The sequence below is a fragment of the Leguminivora glycinivorella genome, chromosome 19 (assembly GCF_023078275.1).
Source record: "Leguminivora glycinivorella isolate SPB_JAAS2020 chromosome 19, LegGlyc_1.1, whole genome shotgun sequence".
Lineage (NCBI taxonomy): Eukaryota > Metazoa > Arthropoda > Insecta > Lepidoptera > Tortricidae > Leguminivora > Leguminivora glycinivorella.
Genome location: NC_062989.1, coordinates 12,765,807 through 12,786,403, shown reverse-complemented (window position 1 = coordinate 12,786,403; position 20,597 = coordinate 12,765,807). Strand labels below are relative to the sequence as shown.

At 38.9% G+C, this 20,597-nt stretch overlaps 1 protein-coding gene across 4 annotated transcripts in view; it reads left to right on the top strand.

Annotated features, from left to right (window-relative positions):
- LOC125236272 (unconventional myosin-XVIIIa) overlaps positions 1–20,597 on the top strand; it is a 318,921-nt gene that overhangs the window by 85,097 nt on the left and 213,227 nt on the right. Inside the window, exon 2 of one of the 4 annotated variants that reach the window (XM_048142990.1) lies at positions 769–1,815. The exons of 2 other annotated variants lie outside the window; for them this stretch is intronic. In XM_048142990.1, coding sequence (XP_047998947.1) covers positions 850–1,815 — 966 coding nt within the window. In that variant the 5' untranslated portion in view covers positions 769–849. Of the gene's footprint in view, positions 1–739; positions 1,816–20,597 lie in introns of all 4 variants that reach the window. One more of the 4 variants, XM_048142989.1, reaches the window with a different exon arrangement.

The following is a 20,597-nucleotide window of genomic DNA, read 5'->3' as shown; positions in this document are numbered from 1 at the left end:
AATATAGGAGCTTTATAGTGTCATAAGACTTAAGACTTACTACTGTTGTAACTTCTGAGAGACTTTATAATGGCTGATGTCTTTAAAATTGAGTAAGGTAGGGCCAATTCAGTTGGACGTGTCGGACAGAAGTGAGCGCGTGCAGAAACACCACGCTTGGCGTGACCTGTGGAGGCATTCCCGTTCCCCTTCTCTGGTACAGGCGTCAAGAGATCTTATAATCCAGTATAACTAGTTTAGAGGATACCTCTGTATCTGCATAGTTAAAAGGCCAAGTAACAGTAGGTCCTAGACAATTCGACTCGAATGCGTTCGCACATGCAATGGGAATACGCCATCGGTGGCTGCCTCGACCGTTATTATGCCGAAGTCACGCCTACGCTCCTTGTCTCTACATCGATACCTTTGATGCCATTGATTAATCTACACTTTGTATGTCGTATCTTGAAAGATACGTCAAGTTGACTGCCTAAACGGGAATATAGCTTTATTGATTCTGAATGGCGTTATCGCCTAAACAATAGGAATGAATAAATAACTATTTATCAACAACTTAATGGCCATACTGGCGCTGCTTTAGTGGTAAAACGAATGTCAAGACCCGTTTTAGTCGAACCTTTATTCCGCTATTTTATAAAACAAACTGCTTACTAACAAAATGATCGATCCACGTTCACTGTAATCTCACGATTTATATCGTCTATCTGCACCGTAACTTTAGTAAATGCTCTCATTCAAGTGACATTCGCTATGATCCGATCAATACAGTTTCAACTCTGACCCCAGAAAATGCCAAACGAAGCGGGCCGGCCGCGTGAGAATACAACAGCGGTATATTAAGCATGAAGAATGTTCCACGTCCAAGGATCGTTTGAGCAATCGCTACGGGGCGGAGACGAGGTCTCCCCCAGCGGTAATAAAACTTTAGCCGCTCTCGCGAAGATTCACAAGCACTGCACCGGCAAGGCGCACGCTCTGGGATGCGCCGATCACAAGCACAACCCGCTCGCCAAATCTGACTCAAACACCAGCCTCCAATCCAGAAAATCCTTCCGCACCGAATGCATCATCGAAATACAAGATGACAAAAATCTAAATTCAATCAAAAATCATGACGGCTCGTACACGAAGTCGTTCAGCAACAGCACCAGCTCTTACGAAGGTCACAGCGACACCGACTCTGAAAATGCATTAAAGAATCGTATGGATTCAAAGATTACTGATCCTTGTGAACGCCTATTTTCTCAGAACACGAAGGCGTCGCTGATGAAAACCGCTCGCATGAGATACGCTGATGATAGTGTTATTTCCTCACTGCACGATGAAGTCGACGGTGATAAGAGTAAACCTTTCTGTAGGACACCATTACGCGGAAGCTACAGAGAAAGGAAGACTACCGTTGTGACTATCGATGAAGTTAAATCCGATGGCTCGAATAATGATGAAGATTTGGCCAATGCTGTGCTGTTTGACGAGAAGCGAAAAACTCCAACTCAAAACAAGATTGGAATACAGCGGAAAAATTCACCAGCTGCAGTCGTGAACGGCAAAAATGCTGTCAACGGCACTAAACCTCCATGGCGCGGTGCAAGCAAGAATAGTATTCCAGCAGAGCCTTTTGTGCGCCAGCCCTCTCTGCGCGGCAGCATCAAGAAGAAGACAGTGAAGAATGATGGAATTCCTTGGAAGAGGCTCTATGAACTTTCGCTGTGGAGAAAATTCGGGGTGAGCTTCGCCGCCGTCGGGGCCGACACGGAGCGCGCGCTCCTGCGGCCGTGGAGCGAGCTCTCTTCCCAGCCCCAGCCTGCGTTCTCGGTAAGTACCATGGACACAATTTACTGGCCATTTCTATCCCTTATCTCATCTACAGAAGGTCTATCAGTTAGGGTAAGTTTGTTGCAAGTATTTACGTCAATCACCCGCCGGCAGCGCCTGCACTTTGATATCTCACTCGTCTTATTTGGCAGCGGCTGATCACTGCACCGCCCCCTTATCGATGCAGAGCGCACGAATCTGAATGCTATTATGTCTGCGGAGGCGGCCTCTCGATAATGCATTCTGTTAGCCTCTTGTTTGTAAAGCATACTTCATAATACAACTAGGCTGCTCTCAATGTTCATGGTGTTTGCGCGTATTTAATCTTATCTTTTGCTGTACAAGGTGACCTGCCTTTATTTGCTTTGAGATTTTAAATCTCTTTAAGGATTGGAAAGTGCTTGCCAATGTATGACCTAATATCCTAATATAATATCCTCAAGCGAACACTACAAAAGTTATGCAAACTTATCGCAAATAACTCTGAAAATCTTACGTACCGATATTATCCCTGAAGATCTTACAAAATTATCTTCCGCATTGAAAGTGTTATCGGATCAGTTTACTAGCATAAAATTACTAGGTTAGGCCCTAAAAAGTAAACAATTGCCGATGCACCTTTTCCCTCGTAACTGGTTATTCATTACCCTTATCTGAATCAAACTTTCGTTTTCCTAGGATCACGAACAGCATTTCAATCATATCGCACGTAACTCCGGCGCCCGTATGGGGTAACCTCGCGCCGCTGGCTACTGCTATCGCCATCAGATACATTTGAGCACTCCAGATGCTCAAAAATATCTAATGCCTTGAGAATAGAGGCGTGTGTAGATGTTTATGAGCACCTCGGGAGCTCCAATGTATTTGAGGCGACTATAGGCGGCGCGTGATCTCGGCGTCGTTACGGTTTTCATCGTGAGACCTTTGTACAATTTGTATGTTAGATTTACTATCTTGAGCTTGTTAAGTAGCTATATCGGGCGTATCTCTTTTATTGTTAACGAGCTGCTTGATCTTGCTAGTTATGTTACAGCCTTAATGACAGGTTTATTGTAATATTTAATGCTTAATTAAAGTGAAATTTGTAATTCGGACACTGCGCCTATCCAACCAATTTGAATAAGACAGTATTCCTTAGGCTAAAAGCAAATTCATTTGTAAGCAAACTGTTTTACGAGAAGATTTTCGGTTAGAACAAAAAATTTCGTCTGTCTGTTTTTACCTAGTGTGTGTCGAGTCCAATCGTTTTATAAAAGAAATTGACAATAACAACACCCAAGTAAGTTTTGTAATGCTAATGACGCTACAGTAATGCAGCTGTAATGGTCAGATTGCTCCCTCCCCCCAGAATATGAATTCTTCGTTCCTGGCATTATAACATATGAATGACAGAATCTGAACACATTATAAAATATCTTGAGAGGTGTCTAGGCGGCATGCGGCACTTGAATGCAGATGAGGTTGATTTGTGGCTGACAAGAATCCGATGAGCGGCATGAATATGGTAATGGATAGATCGAGAACCATCGCAGTAAGGCTGTAGGCACATGGTAATGCAAGGAGTGCATCGATTGTTTTCATGTCGATCAAATTATAAGCGATTGAGAAGCCAATTGTTACAGTAACAGTTAATTTTAGTACTTCGCATGGGAGAATTGTTTCAACTTACCTAAGTCTACCTATGTATATATAATTGACCATTTGCTGTTTCTTGTAATTCAGCGAAGCGAACAAGATTCCTAATTCTATTCGTTGAGTCCCACTTTTCTTCTGTCATCTCCTCATCGCATCCGTGAAAAGGCAACTATGGGCCAAATTATTCACGCTAAATAATTTAGCGCTGGCTGAGTAATTATTACTACCAACATCCTTATTTAGATATTGGTACCCTCTCTCGTCTTTCTTGTCTCCACAGGCAAAGGTATCTTTACTCTGGCCGCAAAGACGTGAAATTTTACGTACGGAATGAATGTATAATGTCCCGAATTTTCTCAGTACCAGTACCGTCTTGGACACTGTTTCAGGTGTGTTGTCAGCTTTAGCTTGCAAGCCAACTTGCGTGGGTTCTCTCGATTTGCAAACGCAGAACAATCGGACAAAACGTTATTCAAATGGTGTAAAGCTATTTAAATACTTCATTACGCGTTGTTAATATGCTGCGATTTGTCTTCGGTTTCCTTGTCTTCGACTGGAGACACGATTCCTCTTTATTTTTAGACAGCTCATGATATCGCCGCACTTTGTGACTGCATCGCGTCAGTGGTTCCGCTTCAACTTGATTGTCAATCTGAAAAATGAATTTAAACAACTATGCCGGTCGCGTACCAGGGTTGTACATGATTATGACCTTATGACGTTGTCCCTCATTTACTACACATGCTTTTTAAATCAAATCATTGGAAAATATTAAACGGGGGGGGGGGCGATTTTTGAATCTCGCATACGGGATTTTGTGACTAAAATACCGGTTGAAAACGGTGACTTGCTTATTATTTTCAGTGACAGTTTTCTGAATTCGAACGCGTGAGACTCAAAAATCGGCCCCCAGGTCTAAAATGTAAAATGGCTACATGGTATTATATTCATGTGACAAATCGTCATTGAAACTAGTCGAATTTGCTTTCTGCGTAGTTCACTTTCGCAACGTGACATTGACGTGTGGCTCCACGACGTTGTCTATCTTCGAATGGTATTGTTTCGGTGTTTACTTCAATGTTCAAATACTACTAACTTGTGGAAATTGCGGAATCTTACAAATGCCCACTAATTTCAGGAGAATTTTGTAGATTAAGAAAACTTTAAAACGTGACAATGTATAAATATGCGAAGTTATCCAGATTTGCAAACTCTTCCAAAACTTTTAGACCGCAAAAGCTGGATTGAAATTCTGAAGAGATTTTTAAAAGGGTTTATTTTTCCTTTCCCATATTAAGTAAGTCCAACTTTGCTTTGCCCAAAGGTTGTCTTGAAAGAGGGATTGTACTTATGTTCGCCCGTTATAAGTGTTTTATATTGTCAATACAAATTTAATATGAGAGTTGAATGAAATATACTTAAATAAGAGGGAGAGAAAAATAATTTCAGTTGCAAAACCATTGTTTGGTCCAGTAAATTCGCGCTATTTGACTGATCGACTTTCACACGCTGCCGGATAGCGTGATTGATTTGTGATTCGTAAAACGGCATTAGCTTGATGCCGATTGCTATTGAGTTATTAGAAACTGTGTAATGTGAGACGATTGACAGTCAATACTGTATAGTTCGAATTCCATTAAGAAAATTGAAGAGCCAAATCGAACCGAAGTTCTACTAGGGAAGAAATGTGTCTAGTAGCCACTAGAGCGTTAGCAGCCCGTACATCATATGACATAGAAACAGCAAAAGCCAATAGAAAAAGTGTTAGCAATAAAGTAGAAAATATTGATATAAGTACGTAGGGAAATCCTATGCTGAAGACGCTAGTTCGATTCCGTCCGACAACGGCCAACGGCCCACCGAGGGGTTGTCAAACATTCTTTACACCGCCTTTTTCAGCAATAGAAGACTACACAATCTTGACTCTTGTGATTGAAATTGATAAATGGTAATAAATATTACTTCTAAAAAGTAAGCTTTGCATAAAACCGTAAGTAAACCTTAACACACCAATCATTAATTACCCAGACGAGGTTTCCAAAATAGCCGAAACCGGACTAATTCCAATAAGGCCTAGTTACCCTTCGGGTTGGAAGGTCAGATCAGATGGCAGTCGCTTTCGTATAAAACTAGTGCCTACGCCAAATCTTGGGATTAGTTGTCAATGCGGACCCCAGGCTTCCATGAGCCGTGGCAAATGCCGGGATAACGTAAGGAGGATGATGATGCCGTAATTTGAAGATTAACGCAATACAGAATTTATGGATTTCATCATACAGAGTACGAAAGGGACCTTAAAGGGACAAATGGTTGAACAGGTTGAACTTTCGTAGTCGCTCCCTAAGTCCCTACTCTCCCTAGTATAGTTACGTGTGGCTGAACGTGAATATCATGTTCATAAAATAACAAACAAAATGGAGCACTATAGTGGCCAAGTCAGGAAAGCAGATTCGGAATTTGTCCTAACTAAAAAAGAAGAAAATTATGAATTATAAGCGCGAGCGAAGCGAGCGCGAATTTTTTTCCTATTGACCTGATTTATTAAGACAACCCGCCAGCGGGGAATCCGCGACCTTTCAAGCTTTCATCGTCTGCAGAGCTGCGGTCTTTGACATATTTTGGGGCATTTTGACTTCACAGGGCGCCTAATATGTTCGGGAACATACTTTTAGGCCTTATATTTCGCCATCACTATTATTTTTATAATACTAAGAGTTAATTAAGAGATTAACTGCGGACTCAATCGTCACCGTCAGGATGCCCATTTCGGTATTTTGCCACTAAGTGATCTGAGTGCTTTGAAGTTCGCTCACCATCTGCTGTGACTCACAAAATTGCGCCTCTCTGAGACGTTTTGCGCCTTTGGCTTTATAAGGAACTCCGCTTTAGACTATCGGGTAGACTCATATTTTTGCATTTGGATAGCGACGTAACTTTGCCGTTCCCCGCACAACAATGTGGTTCGTCAAGGGCTAGAATCCTCCTTTTACGGCGCCCTAGCAACAGCGCCCTTATGAATGGCAATGTGGTGCAACTTTCCACTTAATCTGAATTACAAATCTAGATTTTCAATAGGTGGATTCATTTTCGACTCTTCTAGCCATTTTGTGATATGTGCGCCCCCACGCAACGCATATTTTTTGTATGAATTTTCTACATTCTCGATTTTGGCGCCCCTTTACCATGTGGCGCCTAGAGCGGCCGCTCCACTCGCTCTACCCTTAATCCGGCCCTGAACCTATGTTTTGATTGTATGTGCTTGGAGTGTTCTTATTTCTTTTTTTTTTTTGGCCATTAGGATAACTTTTGGAACTAAAAACTTTCAAATATAGTCACATGTGTGCCACACAATAAATGGACTTTCCAAGTTATTTCGTGTCTCTTAATTGCTCTCGCGTGATTAATTATCTCTTAGTGTTCTTGTTTTAACTGTCCCATGTCCGTCCAAGGATTGATGGCTGCAATTTTGACTACATATTACCACAGATAACTTCCACAAAGCCTTATCTAGGTGAAAATTATTTTTAATGAACTTTATTGGGGAGCATATAAAGTCAAGTATTTGTCTTCAGAATTTGTGAAATCCGAGGTTGTCCGATGTTCCTCGATTAGGCGAAAGTCGCTACTTATTCTAGTGTCGCAGTGATGGTTATCTGATGGCCGGTGCTTTTATGCGGGTTGTGTATTCCAGATTTACATCAGATTATAGAAAGCTATGTTTTTTACGAGCCAGTTCAAATGAGACAGCTTTTATGAGACCTACGCTACAGGTCTGATGGCTAGTGGTCTAGTGTTTACTGTTTAGTCGCGAAGTCCATTTTTACAAGTTCAGTTATCTTTATGCCCTAAGCGAGAGACAACCGAGGCATATCTTCACTCTTTATCTTGCGTTAAAAGGGGGTTAAAGTCTTTAAAGGCATAGATCTTTCTGAAGTACATTGTCATACTTGGGACGTGTTCACTAAATTTATACGTATAATACGTTTTCAAAGTAGTTAAGACAATTGTGTTTGCTTTGTATAGAAATTACTTTGAAATTACTGTAAACTGACACTGAAGAGAAGACTTTTGGTACTAACCCATTTTATTAAAGAAAGAAGCACACTTCTACAACCCCTCTAGTGTTGCAGAAATCTCTTACCATCTGGCAATCCAAATAAGAAAAAAAAAACCTTTAAGTTGGTATGTGCCACCCGATGCAACGTATGCATTTCATCATTCAAAATGCTGCATTTAAGTGCAATAAAGCTCCTCATAACCATAATATGCATACGATTTAATTATTATGCGTTTGGTGAGTCAGTATCATTATCTGTCAGTTGTAAATTATACGTTTCATTGATATATTGAATGTCAATTAAATGTGTTTGCTTTGAGTTGAGTGACTCAAATGGCACACCTTTTGCAATGTCAGCTGTACATACTACGTATACCTACAATACGGTACATGCCAATAATATTACACCTTTGTGTTCTATGTTTTTATAAGAACGGAAAACAAATAGTATAGGTTGTAAACCACATGTTTTACTACGCAGGTAGGGTCACTTCCAAAGCCAGAATGGTGGACTATGTCTACAAACATAAGAGTTACAAGCTGAAAGAGCTCGAAGACTGTATTTTAAGGTATACTAGGTAGGTAGGTAGGTGGTAAGATTGTAGGTATTTTAAGAACCTTCCCTCCCACTTTGTACATTAATGCGCCGGCACACATTACTTAAAATAAGCATATAGATGTTGCAATACCGCAGAAACATTGCTTTTGGTGACTAATCATGTAAACAGACCTATGCGAAAGCGACATACTATGCCCCATAGCTGACAAGGGAAGCTTGCAACCGATTGCGACGTTTCGCTACGGTGCCTTTATTCCCTTTTGTCTTCCAGTGCCGCAAACCAGCAAAAATAATGATAATAAGCCAAGTATTAACACTTCAACGGCTACCTGCCCTTTCCGATGTTAATTACATTACTGATCCCTATCATTAGAGCCGGGTTCCGGCCAACGGGACGTCCCTGTAAGGCGCTGCGTCAGTTATAATTACTAGGAGATGATGCTGGCGTTCTAGATGCCTCTACAGCTTGGGCTATTGGATGAAAAAGAAAAAAAAAGAAAGAAATAAAAAACCTTTATTATCAGTATTTCAATGTAGGTACTTTAGTTTGTATTTACATGACTGTTGTGGCTATATATGATTCAGCACATCAATTGTAGTAAGTATAAGCTCGCGTGCGAGTTCTCGCACCGTGTAAATGGGCCCTGTATGTCGGCGGGCGGGCATTACATATAAATAGGAGAGGTTTGTTAGGCTGAATCTACCTGTCTCTGGACATATATATGTCGACAACGATATTGGCAATTCACGAAACAAAAGACATACGATGATTTTGTATTCGGCCCTTGACATCCACATATATTACGATACGAGCGTGACTGTATCATACCAATACAACACGCTGTATTTTGTAATTTCACGCTTAGCCGTTAATTGCTAAAGTAAAACCAATTTATTATTAACTGTTAACCGTTTCTTAATTAACTAATAACTGGCATGAATTATGTTTAAGCTCAAGCTCGGAAATTACCATAATTAAAATACATTCAAATGTAATTAAATCAAAACTCAATATTAAAGCTTGTTAACCGAAAATAAACGATGACAAGATGGCTACTGCTAGTTTCGTTTCCTCCATAAAAAATAAACCACAGTAGGATACATTTCACTAGAAGCCAATTAAGAATTTAAATAAAACTGAATTATTAATTTTATTCTAGTTAGAAACTATCGTTATAAAACATTTCTTCGTCGTTGGAAATTTCTTAGACGAGAACATTCATTGCCTGATTCTAACTATATAGATTCCTGTTTTATATTTATTTGGCACATTTTATTGTTTTATAAGTATTCTTGTTTATTCATCTGTTTCTTAGATTTATAAGTCAGTCTACTGCAACTATTGCAAGGAATTAAAACTTTACACCAAGACTGTAGGAATTGTTGATGCAGGTGCTAAGGGTCCCCCCACATCTAGCGTCTCGCGAGCGTCGCGTCGGGCCAACTGTATGGGCAAAGCCTGACGCCGTCGACGTCGACGCGGCGTGTTTTTCCATACAGTTGGCCCGACGCGACGCTCGCGAGACGCTAGATGTGGGGGGACCCTTAACTGGTAAAAGTTAATACGTGGTGTACATATAATTATGATGACGAATGTGGCGTTCCATTTTATCAGAATATAACGAAGGTGCCTTATGGTGCCGGCATCAGAACAGAACAGCACCACATATTGTCCCGTGGGCACAGTATAATAAAGATTACTATCGTACAGTATGGCCACTCCCGCTCCCCGCCAAAAACGCGAACAGTCGACCTGTCATATCTCACTCATACAAGCATGGTACGCGTTCACCTACATGAGCTTAGTTTGTGTGCTAGGAATGCGCCTCTTTTATATATTTGATCGCCAGTGTCCGAGATATGCCGTGGGTGTCGTAAGAGGTGACTAAAGGAAAACTGATGGTGACAGATATCAACATGAGCAAGTTTCGCCAGTATCCTTCGCAGGGTCCTTGTTCACGAGATCTGTCACGCTGCCACCACACTGAAAAAAGTATATACATCTCTTTAAAAACACAGCACATCAAGCGGAATACTCGTATACAAATGTAAACTAGATCTGGGTTCTTGACCTTTTAACTTACAGTACAGGGCAACCAAAAACTTGAATTAGCTTTCGTTAGCAGCTTTTTAACGTTTATCAGTTGAACGCTTTTTGGTTGGTGCAAACTGCCGTAAATGCAGCCAAAACTGGGTCGCGACTATACCAAAGGCCTTACCGCGAATGACGACTATTGAAATTTCTTTGGGACCATTCAGACAATCGAAGCGATATGCCATTTTAGGTACATTGCACTGTTGACGTTACGTACACTTCAGTGCACAATAAAATTCCGTTGTGTAATATATAAGATAAAACTGATATGCGAGTTCTCCGCTTCTCGCATCATGTAAATGGACCCTTACTCTATAAGATTCTCGCATATTCAAGCGATAAAAAACAAAATACTTTGTAGTTTTTCGCATCAGGACTTCTGGATCTGAAACTAATATGACAATCGTAATACAGGAACTAAGACTCGTCGATTATAAATTTAGTAATAAAGCCTGACCAGAAATAATATGACTATTGTCAGGAGGGCGCTGTTATTCTGATGTATGAGGTGACAGTTCAGTATAGTATGAAGAAAATAGTTCTAATGAAATTCCGCAACATGGCGCGTAGTCATATATTTCTGGTCAGGCTTTAAATTATGTATATTTCGATTGATTTTAATAAACACTATAAACAGTCGTCACTTGACTAAACCCCACTCTCATCTACGAAAAACCTTTATAGTGACAGCTTTGTATAAATTCAGTGTTAGGGCCCATTTAGATGGTATGAGAACTCGCATATGTGTTTGATTACATCGCGGCATTTGATGGCTGTGCAAAATTCTATGTAACCTCAACAGCCCGCAATGTAACTAAAATCGCATGCGAGTTCGCACGCCGTCTAAATCAGGCCTTACTCTTGTAACTCCATGTGAGTTCCTCGAAAGGCTCTATTTTGCCCAATCTTTTCTGAGTCAAAGTGCAATGTTTACAAAAAGCATCAACAATATCGCATGGTTACGGTTAGCGATCGGTGTCGCGCCCACGCCTTGTTGCGAAAGGCAAAGCTCGGTTACGCATTACAGTTATAACTTTATGTCGCTTCGAATTAGAATCCGTGTGTTATTGAAAGTAAATGGTAAAATCTTAAAACCGGTGTCGTCCTCAGTTTGCGACACAGCTCTACTGTTAACATCTTTCCAAAGTTTGAATCACATATTTAGATCCGTGGAGTTTGTTTTGGTTATGTTCTCATTTGTAACAAAGGTTTGTGTTTCCTATTAATACTTAAATTATTTTCGTAGACTTCATCGTAGAAGGTAGTTCGCATTATTATGCCTTTACTTATTGACCCACATCGTAATACCATACCCTTAATTAGACGCAACATATGCATAATAAGTGAGTCAGTTTGGCACTATACCGATATGTTTCAATAAATATAGTAAGTATATACTGAACTCTAAGATACAGTACACTATATCTAGTTTCTATTATGCCTGTGTAGTATTTATTATTTATGTCCAGTAAAATCCATCACCTCCAAATAAACATTAACTATAACACAACCATAATCGTTAAAGGAGGTGTATATTTATTTACATTCACTTTGCTCCGATGCGTTCGAAGCACATAAATGTATTATGGTTATTTCGTATTACAGAAATAGTGCATAGCTTGTATGCAGTAATGCAACTGGTTACTAAGATTATCCACTTTGGAATATCAATAATCCACGACAATGCCTGGAGTTAGTTTTCATTCGAGGAATCAATATAATATATTGGTTCCTCGAATGAAAATTAATTAATAAATTAATTATATAGGTGTATGTTGTACGATTTGTATGGAAGTGCATCATCAATCTTAAATGGAAATTTATTTATAAGAAACTTAATCTCGGTGGGTATCGCTCGATTTTGATATAAAGCCACTGTGAACCTAAAACATGTAACAAAAAGACCGTGGGAGAATTTGCTAGTTGACGAGGAACAAAAGACTAGATGAACCTGGTCTTCAGCAGAAGGACATGATGATTGCTGGATGACATATATCTTAGCTCAGCATAGGGAATGACCGAAGAAGACATGCGTGGTCAGAGAGATTGTAGCTAAGCAAATCATATTTTTATTGAAATAAAGATGGTCTTTACCTACTTTCCGAAGTATCCGTCGTGTACCAATGAATCAGATTAAACAATTAAGTCAGACAATTACGCACTGGCTCAAATCTGTGCACTACGGTTAGAATTGCATACTTGCATATGATAAGCATTCACTATATCGCCGTTCAGCTGTTTATTTTAAGACCCTTCCCTCGAGTGGTTCCTGCGATTATTGTTTGTACACAAATATACTGCTCAGAATCAGTTGGTCGGACAAGCAGCGTCTGCTCTCATTGGTTGATGGTTGAATCAAATCTGGCGAACCACTTTATCTAGAACCTTCGAATGTATATTATACGCGTCCGTATTTGTACTGGTTTTGAACAACTCGTTGGCTTTTGATAAGTGAGTGGAATATCACTCCTTGACCGATACATCTGGCGTTTATCTTCTGATGCTAACATATAGACCGTTCTTAGTTATTGCATGCCAATAGATCGCCAGAGATATGATGTGCTTATTGAATTAATGGATCTATTTAGGATCTAGTTTAAAGCTTTGAATAATTGTTAAAGTGCCTTTTATTAAATACGCTTCTGCTTATCGATTCTGAGAGCTGATGCAGAAAGACTTTATTACAAACTGTGGTGGTAGACGAGCATAAGAATCCCTAATATTACTCTGTAATCCGTCTGTAACTTATGACCAAGCGGCACGCCCAAATAAGATTTGCCAATCCTGTAGAAATCAGTAATAAATAGGTACACTTCTTTATTTATGGTTCAAGCCAATCTCACGCCAGTCCTTATAACAGTTATAGTTATAACCCAACAAAAATGTATAACCCAACAAAAATGTTACAGTACTTACAGTAAGAGTACCTATCTATTTATAAATCCGAATTTTTCAAATATGTTTCATCAATGCCCTTTTTAACACCTACAGTGCCAGGTACGGATGCGTTGATGTGCATACAAAATCAGATCCAAGCATCAGATAACACCAAGTCATTTGTATTCTCATTCTGTCACCTTCCCTTATTGGGTGTGATCCTTTTTATACAATAGATATGGTGTTTTTTTACCTTTTTTATACCAAGGCTGCAATAGTAACCTGCCAGGATTGATGTCCATAGCTCATGACTTTTGAACGTTCTTTTGTGACAATGTGCTTTTATGAAGCTTGTTTTTTGATCCATGACTGAAACGTTATAATTTTTTTGAATTCTCTCTAATGGCATTTATTATATATTTACTACGTAATAAATATGCCCTCACCACACAGCCAATGAGTTTAATGTTGTCGCCATACCTAAACCATAATGCATTCTATGCACGGCGAAGATTTCCGGACCGTGTCTCAACACCTCGCATGGCATTTCCGACGTGCTAGACAACATACAACTTCCACCACTTTCTAACAAACTCTCCCTTCCCTCCTTGCATTAAGCTTTAAATTTGTACGTCAAGCGTTCCTGTGGGCCCAAATCAGAAAGCGTTATTATATGTCTTAGCTGTTCTATTTCCATGAATGGTGGATCTAAAAATGGTTGAGCTATTCTGCCGCATGTGGTACGGAATACCGACACGTCTCGCTTATTTCAGGGCTTGCTTAGTCTTTAACTTCTATCTCTGTCTGTCTTAAAGCTTGGTTTATATGATAAAGTGGAATAGCAATATGTTTTTATAGTCTTAGACTTCTAGCGCGCATATGTATTCCGAGCGTGGTGTCAGTCAGTGAGTCTGGGTGTGCATTTTTATCAGATAATATCGTTCGCTATATTCGTCTTTAGTCGCCTTAAATGTAGCGGTTTCTTTATACAAAATATGTATATGGCATAAAGTCGTAAACGTATGGTAATAAATTGTTGTGTTCTCCTACTAGGATATCCTGAATTACGGACAAGGCGCGTGTTAAAAAAACCTTTGATCTTCATTGTTTATTTTGAAGTTTTTATTCACGGTTTTGTAGTCTGGGTCTATCATACGCAAATATGGCGCTATCTTTGATCAATTTGAAGCAAAGATTTAGATCTCCGAGCTTAAATAAAACATAGGTACTACGTACGTTATGTTTTACCATATGTGGTACTATTTTGAGCCTCCTTGAACTATACACATGGATGACATGATAAGATCTACCTACATAATAGAAATTTATAGGTATCTCTAGTAGACCAAGCAACAAGGAGGTATAACTAGAGAAAAAAAAAAGAGTCCTTCACGCCGTCTCCTTCCCCCCTTTTCGAGAACTACAGCCGGAGAGTTTAGATATTGACACCCCTTGATTAGTTTAATTTACAAATACGAAGTCAAAACAATTGTTCCAAGTATTCAGCTCTGTGACTTTGTTGGAGCTTTCGTTGCCTGGTTTCTGAGTGTCCAATACACTACTTGGTAAACAACATACTTAGGGTCACTTGTACCACCGAAAATGGTGGGTTAACCCACCATTTTATATGACAGTATAGGACAGTTGACAGCCCACTAGACTCGAGTTAAGCGGGTGGTGCAAGGGGCCCTTATTAGTGTGTATCTACTCTATTGCAGTTTGTTATATGAACACACCTATAGTAATATTTAACCCTAGCCGCTACATACCGTTTCTCCCCACACCCCGGATCATGACTATCAACATTTTGACGTAACAAATGAGTCAGCCGCCCGATTTGGTCAGACCAGCCGGGTTCCCTTTTAGGCCACGCATGGAACATTAAAAGATTTCTAAATACGACTCTTAACGGCCTTGTCCCTGCGGGGAAAAGTATGTTATTATCCCGCTTATGGCTTAATCTCCAATTGTGGATAATGATTTGGATAACTTGTTAATTATATACTTAGTTACTTAGCCAGTATAAAGGCCCATTTACACGGTGCGAGAGCTCGCATGCGAGCTTCATTACATTACGGTATTTGATTGGTTAGTGTGCTGAATTGTATGTAACCTTAACAGTCCGCCATGTAACTGAAATCGTATACGAGTTGGCGCGCCCTCTAAATGAACCCTAAGTTTGACCGGTCTTTGTGCATAGGGTTATTTAGACCGGTGCGAGAACTCACATGTGAATTCATTATAGCGGTAAGCAATTTATCGGTCCTGGATTGGATGTAACACGGTACACGGTGTATACCCTCTAAAATCAAAATACTAACCTTTTCTTAATTTATACTTTAGTCAGACTATACAATCATGAAATTTACCAATAATTCTGATTTATCTGCATTAATATAAACTACAAAGAAGTATTTGACTATTATAATATTATAAGTATTATAACGTCTAGAATTAGCCCTCAAAGCTTGCCTTTGAGATAAATACGGTACAAATAGTCAAATTGATCTCATAAATATGTAACTATAGTTGAAAACTTGCTTTGATGTAAGCAAAACCGATATTATACCAACATTTATTGTCCATTTACTGCTATTCACGTCTTTTCTGTTCAGTACTTCTATGCTTATTAGTGACGCGTACAGAGCGTAGCATAGAGCAGGTTAGTTCTGATTTAGAGGAGTATCCCCAACCCAACTGGGGAAATACCTCCTCCTGTGTTAGACCCTACTTAGACGACCGAACATAGAGTTTTATTCCGGCCGGTGAGTTAGGTTGCTAGAGCTCAACTAGGGTCCCCATTACACTAGGGTGCGCAGTGTTAGTCTCAGCAACACGCATGTAACAGTAGAAATTAAAAAAAAATATGAGTAAAGATTCCGTTAAGTACTTACCTAAGAACGAGTGCTAAGCGCAGCAGCTTAATGAAGTAAATATGGCGCTATGGCATAATTAAAGTCTACGCCGTTTTGTTTTAATAAATCTAAATCTATTTTATTGCAATAGTAAATCAACAGATTTACTACTATTGACTAACTGATGGATAGCTCGTTTACTGGTCTTCAAGGACCTATAAGTTTTTTCTAGAATATTTCCACGTTTCTTACACTGATGGCTTCTTATTTTTTAACCAAGTCCTAGAAAGGGAATCATTTTTATACATGAGTCATAAAGTTATCACTTTTTCTCGATATGTGTTGACATTGGTAAGAAATTCCACTTCCTGGTGGATAAAGACAATGTAAAAACATACATAAAAATTTCTTGATTTAGTGCCATGTCTTGTAATGGATAGTAACTACAATTGATGGATTTTATGGTACATTATTGTCATCCTTATGTTTACTCTTCATTGCAAATAAAACACAAAAAGTCTTAGTTGCAATTTACGATTGAAAAATAATCTATTAACCTATCTTCATATTACAAATTATACAGACTATATGTATTTTGTTAAGAGGGTCACTGTGGCTTTTCTAGCTGATTTATTTTTGGTTCCATATTAGCTCTTGATCCTGGACAGGAATCGCTCTCATTCGTATTCAGGATCAAAACAAAAATATGGGTCCAAATAAATTGGCATAAAAAAAGTTTGTTAAATATAAAAAAATTCTAGCAGCCTGTATGTTTTTTTCCAAAATCTGTAAACGCCAATATTTATTAATGTAAAATCGAAGTAAGGTTTCTCAGGCTATATTCAAGTAACAGGTATAAGAAATGTATGGTGCTAATATTAAATTGCTTCTCATTCCCCTTACGAAACACTAATTTAAATAATGGTAATAACAGTATTCATATGCCTGTTGTTCGCATAGTTTATGGTGTGGACGATGTGGTGACATTTACATTAAGTGACCAATAATAAATGTTAACGTGATTCTCTGAGAAAATGAGGCCAGTTTTGTATAAATACCAATGTTTATTTATACAAATAAATTGCCTACAATACCCAATCCACCAATTAGACGGCAGTCGCATATTGATCTATGTTACTTCTATATTTTCTATATTCTGGTTAATATAAAGGAATAATGTACCAAACCATAGAGTGTTCATTCAATATACTACTAAATGAAAACATAGTTATAATATAAGAGAGGTTTGCTAAAACTACTGAGGTGTCTTTTGACGCCGGGCCCCAGAATCTTCCTGAACACCTTACGTTATAACTATCAGGGACATAGGGCATTAAGTCAAGAAAAGAGCGTACACCCATCTTAAAGGCCGGCAACGCACCTCCAACACTTCTGGTGTTTCGGGTGTCCATGGGCGGCAGTGATCGCTTACCATCAGGCGACCTGTCTGCTTGTTTGCCTCCTATCCCATAAAAAGTAAAAGCTTCACACGCGTACATACATTAAGATGCCCGGGATCACGGTCTTAAGAAGCTTGGACACCAACATCTTATGAACCACAGCACTACAGCGTAAGGTACAAGGACACATTATACTGATGCATATTCTAGTATCGCATAATTTGTAGCATACTTATACTAACGGCTCAGTTAATCGCCGTTCTTATGAGCTCAATCGAGCCGATTCTAATTGCTTGCTTGACAGCGGGCTGGTCAGATGTCACACAGAATCGAGACCTCAACGTCGACAGCATGCTATTAATGCCAATCCCAATTATATTCCACCTAACTATAGCTCGACTCAGAAAACCAGTCTCAGTATGATCTCTGATTAAGCTGAAAAATAAGAGTGCAGGCTGGAACAACTCGAGCAGAAGTGACTATTAGATATGCGGAGTTCTGGACCAATCCAAGAGTCATGTGATCGATGCGGCAAGAAATGCCGAATAGTCATTGGCTTCAGTCATCGCAGTCGGTGTAGGCGTATACTATCTCCTCAGTCGCTGCAATTATCATCAGCAGGGTTAGCACATGATTGCTGCGAGAGTATGTCGCCGCGAGATAGACTACTCGTCCTTATGTCATTAATACAGTTAGAAGAAGATGTGTCATCTATCTCGCGGCGACATACTCTCGCGGCAATCATGTGCTAGGCCTACAGAAAAGATTCTGCAGATGATAGTTGAAGTATCACGGAGTCATATTTATATTGGTTAGCTCGAGTCGAACTCTCAGTCTCAGCATAATACTCAGCCGGCAAAACTGACGTTAATGATAGCGATGCACAGGAAGGGCATTCCTGCACATGAAATTACCATACGCATGCGATAACTGTAATAAACACGCGCGGTGTCACAAGGTGAAATTGTGGTAAACTAGTTTGAGGGCGCAATGTTAATGACACCCATTGACATGAATATCTTCATATTGATTATCGCAATGTATGGTATATATATGTTGCAATGTGCTGCAACCAGAATATTAATTTGGGACTTTACATCTTTATGATCAACCTTTCACCAAATCGTCTTACTCGTATTTTTTGTATATTTACATTGAATTTTATTAAGATTTGGAGATCTAGCTTCGATCAGAGTGGAGATTTGAATACTGATTTTTACGATGACAGTTTTTGACTCGTAATTCTAGGTTGCGCCTATACCATCATCACTAGTGTGCGTCACAAGTCACAAACGGTCTTTCATTAAACAAGAAAGGCTAGCCTAATAGAAGTTGGGTCCTTTGGGATTCAGTTGAGCAGTTCGTAGTATCTTAAAATAGATTCTATTCTACCTCATATCAAAAATTGATTAATTGACATTATATTTTCAATATCTTATTCAACAACGTAACAACATTTTATGAAAATGCTTTTTTAATTAACGTAAACATTGAAATGTATGCAAGTGTCTACATACTTTCTTGCATCATTGGTCTTATAAGTATATTCGTTATTTACCTTTGCGCAATGTATTTACTATATTACAACTAACAGCAATGTCAATATGTTTATCCGAGCCAATTAAATTCCGTGTATTAAAATCAGGTTCTATCTGTGCAGCTAAAATCCGGTTGTCCAACATGAGTAATATTGACGCCGGCTAGTAAACATTCACCTCTATTGTCCAGGTAAATACTACAGACCTGAATTTATAGTATTTATACGCACGTTCGTCGAATACCTATGCAAAACCGTTAAGATTAATTCCCTTTAACAGTCAAATAGACGTGAGAATTTATCGTATTCAAATAATTAAATTTCTGACTGTCTACATACAAAGTATACAAACATACATACATAAAAGGCTAAGCAAAGCACATGACGCTGCTAAGTTTCAGTGCCCTCTTAGCTATTCAGGGGTTATATTTTATTTATTTGGGGCATTAACAGCAATACAAGGAAAAACAAAAGAAAATGAAGAAGAAGGTTGAAAGAAAACGAACTCGTATTATTGCAGTGACAGGTTGCTTAGCTCATCGCACACACCACAATTGATCACATATAACACAGTCAACTTCTACCACGCGAAGAAAGAAGGTGGTGAAATTCTTAACCCCCTGGAGCATTTATTTTACTCCCTTCTTTGGCGCGATGACCAAAAATCATTCGGGCGTCTTGACCTCCAACACAAGAGCACGGTTCTTTCCTCGGTTCAGAGCGATATCATAGAGAATCGATCGCGTCTAATAATTCCAATTAAAATTCTGATTGTCTAATAATATGTAAAAAGGTTGAGAATAAGGCGAATTTGGTAAACATTGATTACCATAAACGTGTCTTACTAACAGATGCCCGCACTAGGTCAGCCGTACGAAACACACCTGCTATTCGACCATACTATTAAACGTGACTATAAAAGATATTTCTTTCCAAACTTCCTACCTCATACAAAGTCCATCTGAATTTTCAACCGTTTTCCCAAGAGTTACACTTCATTCTCGAGCGAACTTTTCAAGTTTAAAGAGATTGCTAAAGTAAGGTTGAACCCTTCAAAGCGTGGGATGTATGGATAGTAACATGCATCGTGTTGTAACCGGACTGCGTTTGAAATGGTTTCCGGAGGCCTAAAATTAGATGTAAGTACGTTCACTGCAAATAGGTTACCGTTTATCTTGCTTTAATGTATTGATGTCTTTTACATTAACTTTTGTGCACCCTTTTCATCTTGCATTAAAAAGTGTTAGGAGATGGATTAGGTGTACACTTTAAGGTTAATGTTCATATTTTTCTATAATTCTTACGATGTAAGTATGATCAAACGAAAACAAAAATAACATTAGGTACTTTAGATTTAGATACAAATTACTGAAATTACTAAAAATGTACAAGTTGTCGAGAAGGTTGAGAACATTTTCGGTAGCGCATCTATTCGAATTTTCATATGAAATTATGTAAGTTTTAATTTGAAATTCCTTTATTTGCATTTTTAGAACAGGCTCATCAAAATTTGTATTAGGGGTTTGAAAAAAAAAACTGAAAATCAAACATGTTCAATATTTGTACCAGTAGGACTACATCCAAGATTTCCAAGTGATATAAAGTACTTCGCACCAATTATGTTAGCAGTAAAACGGGAGCCACCCATGTAGCACAAATTGATTCGCAATTTCCCCTGACAAAGTGTCGACAGCTGACGATTTATATTCTCCACCTATTTGGTACCGCTGACCGATGACAACTATTACCTCGGGCGTATATGGCCGG